Source organism: Helicoverpa armigera, chromosome 30 (assembly GCF_030705265.1).
Source record: "Helicoverpa armigera isolate CAAS_96S chromosome 30, ASM3070526v1, whole genome shotgun sequence".
In the NCBI taxonomy this organism is placed as follows: Eukaryota; Metazoa; Arthropoda; class Insecta; order Lepidoptera; family Noctuidae; genus Helicoverpa; species Helicoverpa armigera.
The window spans coordinates 2,977,165-2,980,494 of record NC_087149.1 but is presented as its reverse complement, the minus strand read 5'-3'; the positions used below and the strand labels follow the sequence as shown (position 1 = coordinate 2,980,494).

At 49.8% G+C, this 3,330-nt stretch overlaps 1 protein-coding gene and 1 pseudogene across 1 annotated transcript; both read right to left on the bottom strand.

Annotated features, from left to right (window-relative positions):
- Positions 1-559: 559 nt before the first annotated feature.
- On the bottom strand, positions 560-1,183 carry LOC135119126 (histone H2A-like; annotated as a pseudogene).
- A 1,183-nt stretch (positions 1,184-2,366) lies between these two features.
- LOC135119117 (histone H1-like) lies at positions 2,367-3,292 on the bottom strand. Its single transcript, XM_064042821.1, is given in 2 exon segments — positions 2,367-2,556; positions 2,558-3,292. Coding segments are annotated over 2 exon segments (720 nt in total). The 5' UTR covers positions 3,211-3,292; the 3' UTR covers positions 2,367-2,489.
- Between the last annotated feature and the right edge of the window lie 38 nt (positions 3,293-3,330).

Genomic DNA, 3,330 nt, shown 5'->3' with positions numbered 1-3,330 from the left:
ATCCAGAAGCGATCGTCGCCTCTATTTATACTGTACGTACAGTCTATCTGTATCTCTTTTAAATTCTAACCTCCATAACGGGCCTGCTGGAAGAAATTTCTTGTGAGATAAGCTATGCCCTTGTACAATTCTCTCAAATCTATTATTTATTCTTGTCTGTATTTATGTGTTGTACTGTACTGTTAAATAAATAAATAAATAAATGGAATTTACATGTAATTTGTACAGGTAACGTGGAAAGGCAAAGCACGGCGCGCCTGCAGCGAGTGGTGCGCCGCGCGGCGGCGACAGCGCGCGCAGCTGCAGCACCAGAGCGACAGGGACCCGCAAATGAAGGTATGTAACATGTACCTAACCTAAAATTATCACGGCGCAGCGCAGTGTCGATAACATCCTAGCACACGTAATTAATATGCCTAGTCAGTACAGCGTTGTACTTGTACGTTTTGAGACGACACTGATAAAGAAACTGTCTTTTAACATTGGATTATGTATCGACGAATCATATTGTGGCCCTGAAAGGGCCTTTTGTTTAATATGTGTGTTGCATACGCGAGGGCGACGAGCTCAGCGCGTCCGACGCGATACAATATTGCAATAGGTATACGAGTGCATGGCGCGAATGAATGCACGCATGCATATATACACCACACAATATTATCCCATCGAAGCAGCTTAAGCCTTCTTCTCGGTCTTCTTGGGCAGCAGCGGCCTGGATGTTAGGCAGCACACCACCCTGAGCGATGGTCACGCCGGATAGGAGCTTGTTCAATTCCTCGTCGTTGCGGATGGCCAGTTGCAGATGACGCGGGATGATCCTGGTCTTGTTGTCTCTGGCCGCGTTACCGGCCAACTCGAGAACCTCAGCGGCCAGGTACTCCATCACGGCGGCCAAGTGAACAGGCGCTCCGGCACCGACGCGCTCTGCATAGTTACCGTTACGCAGCAGCCTGTGGATACGTCCACGGGGAACTGTAGACCGGCACGGTTGGACCGGGACTTTGCCTTCCCTTAACCTTGCCACCTTTACCACGACCGGACATTGTCAAGATTGGTTAAGAATATCACGGAAAATCACAAGTTACGCTCTGAGTGCGAGCGCGACGACAGTCGAGTGAACAACTAATTTTAAACCCAGGCGTCCGCGGCATTTATATACTCGACCGGCGCGTCTCACTAAGTGGGAGGGTATGTAGCGACGAACGGGCGGTGTAACTCGCAAAACGCGCAAACGCGATCACGTGGACAAAAATAAAAAAAAACGAAAAAAATAATTCTATTCCTAGGCTGAGCTGCAGGTGCCATTATCAAACAGAAAGAACCAAACACCACATGCACACGTCATGTCGTATAATATAAATCAAATTGTCTTTGTCCTTAGGCTTTCTTTTGCATTTCGCGCGGAAAACGGAGGCAGTACTGTCAGATTCGAATGAAGCGCTTCACTTTGTTGTTCTCTGTTTTGACGGGATTGTTTTATATTGTTTTGATTCGTACGCTTCGATCATTATTGTGTCGTGTATTTCACAGTGTTTATGTAAACAAGTGTTGTGAAAGTGTTTTCTTTCCGATCAGGTATGCAAGTGTAACACATAACAAACAACCTAGCCTAGCGTAGTAAAATTATATATGTATATATAAGTAAATAATTATTTACTTATTACATTATGTATGTGTTTTTGTAGGTACGTAATTCTAGTGAGTTGTATGTAAGTTATGTATTGTTTTGTAAGTAGGTAACATAGGAACCTTATGTCAAACTATATGCTTAATACACATTTATATGTACTTGTCTTTTTCAATATATATGATCTTTTGTACCTACATACTTAGTTCGCAATAAAGATTTTCTTGATAATTATATACATGTCTAATGTGTGTGCGTCGTGCGTGTTTAATGGTTAGTTACGTAGGCACCTAGTTATTTGATACGTTTTTGACTTGTCTGTTTATATGAGAAACGAATAATATTCATGATAGTATTGTTAGCCCTGAAAGGGCTGTTTTGAAGCGCTCTACGAGCGCCGCGTTTGAGCGCGTGCACTCCCGCTGAGCATCTTGTTGCCGCCGTTTGATTTTCTTCATTTGTTGTTGTTGTTGTTGTTGACAGAGACTCGAGACACTGTGAGCGAGCGCGCAGCGCCCGCTTCGGGACGACGATGTACGCTTCGAACGTAAGCGATGCAGGCTAGCGGCTGTGAGGAGCGCGCACGGTTCACGGCGGGCGACGTCGACGTCGACCACGATCCGAGCGATGTGGTGTAGTAGGTACACAAGGTGGGTGGATGGTGTTTAGTTCCACTACACACAAGCGCACACCACCGTCACACATCACATCACATTGACAGCGCTGCACGGATGTTGTGGATGGACGTGCTGAGCCGGGCCGAGCCGAGCCCGAACCGAGCCGGCGCAACGCCCGCGCCGGCTGCCGCTTCCGTCGCCGCGTTTCGCGTCGCCGGTAAACCGGAACGCCGCGCGTCAGATGTTTACTTCTTGGCTGCGGACGCTTTCTTGGCTGCCGGCTTCGATTGGGGTGGCGGCGGCTTCTTCGGCAGGTGCCTTAGGTTTCTTTGTAGGCGGCTTCGCGGTCTTCTTAGCCTTAGGTGCGGCGCCTCCCTTGGCCTTGGCCGGAGCGGCGGCCTTCTTGGGCGCCGGTTTCTTCTTAGCGGCGGCGGCCTTCTTGTCCTTAGCGGCAGCGCCGGCGGACGACTTCGCCTTGGAGGGCGAAGCCGATGCGGCGGACGCAGATGCAGCAGCGGCCGCGGCCTTCTTGCTCTTGGCTCCGGCGGCTGAAGCGGTAGCCTTCTTGGTCTTCGTGGCTGCGGAGGCGGCGGCCTTCTTGGGCGCAGCGCCCGCTGGTTTCTTGGCGGCGGCAGATTTCGATTCGAGCTTGAAAGAACCGGACGCTCCCTTGCCCTTGGTCTGGATCAAAGCGCCAGACTCGACGGCGCTCTTCAGGTATTTCCTTATGAACGGAGCTAGTTTCTCAGCGTCTACCTTGTACTGAGCGGCGATGTACTTCTTGATCGCCTGCAGCGAAGATCCGCTGCGCTCCTTCATCTCCTTGATAGCGCTGTTTACCATCTCGGATGTTTTAGGATGGGTGGGCTTCGCCTTCGGCTTCTTCGCACCGCCAGCCTGCCTCGCCTGCTTCTTCGCCGGTGTAGCTGGAGCCGGAGCTTCGGTTGCGACTGCTGTGTCTGCCATTGTTTACAACGCACGCACGATCAACACACACACGAAATAGTAAGTGTAATACACAACAAGTTACTTGGGTAGTAGTAGTTTAGTGAGACTTAGATGTCGCCACTTATAGGTTTTCAAATT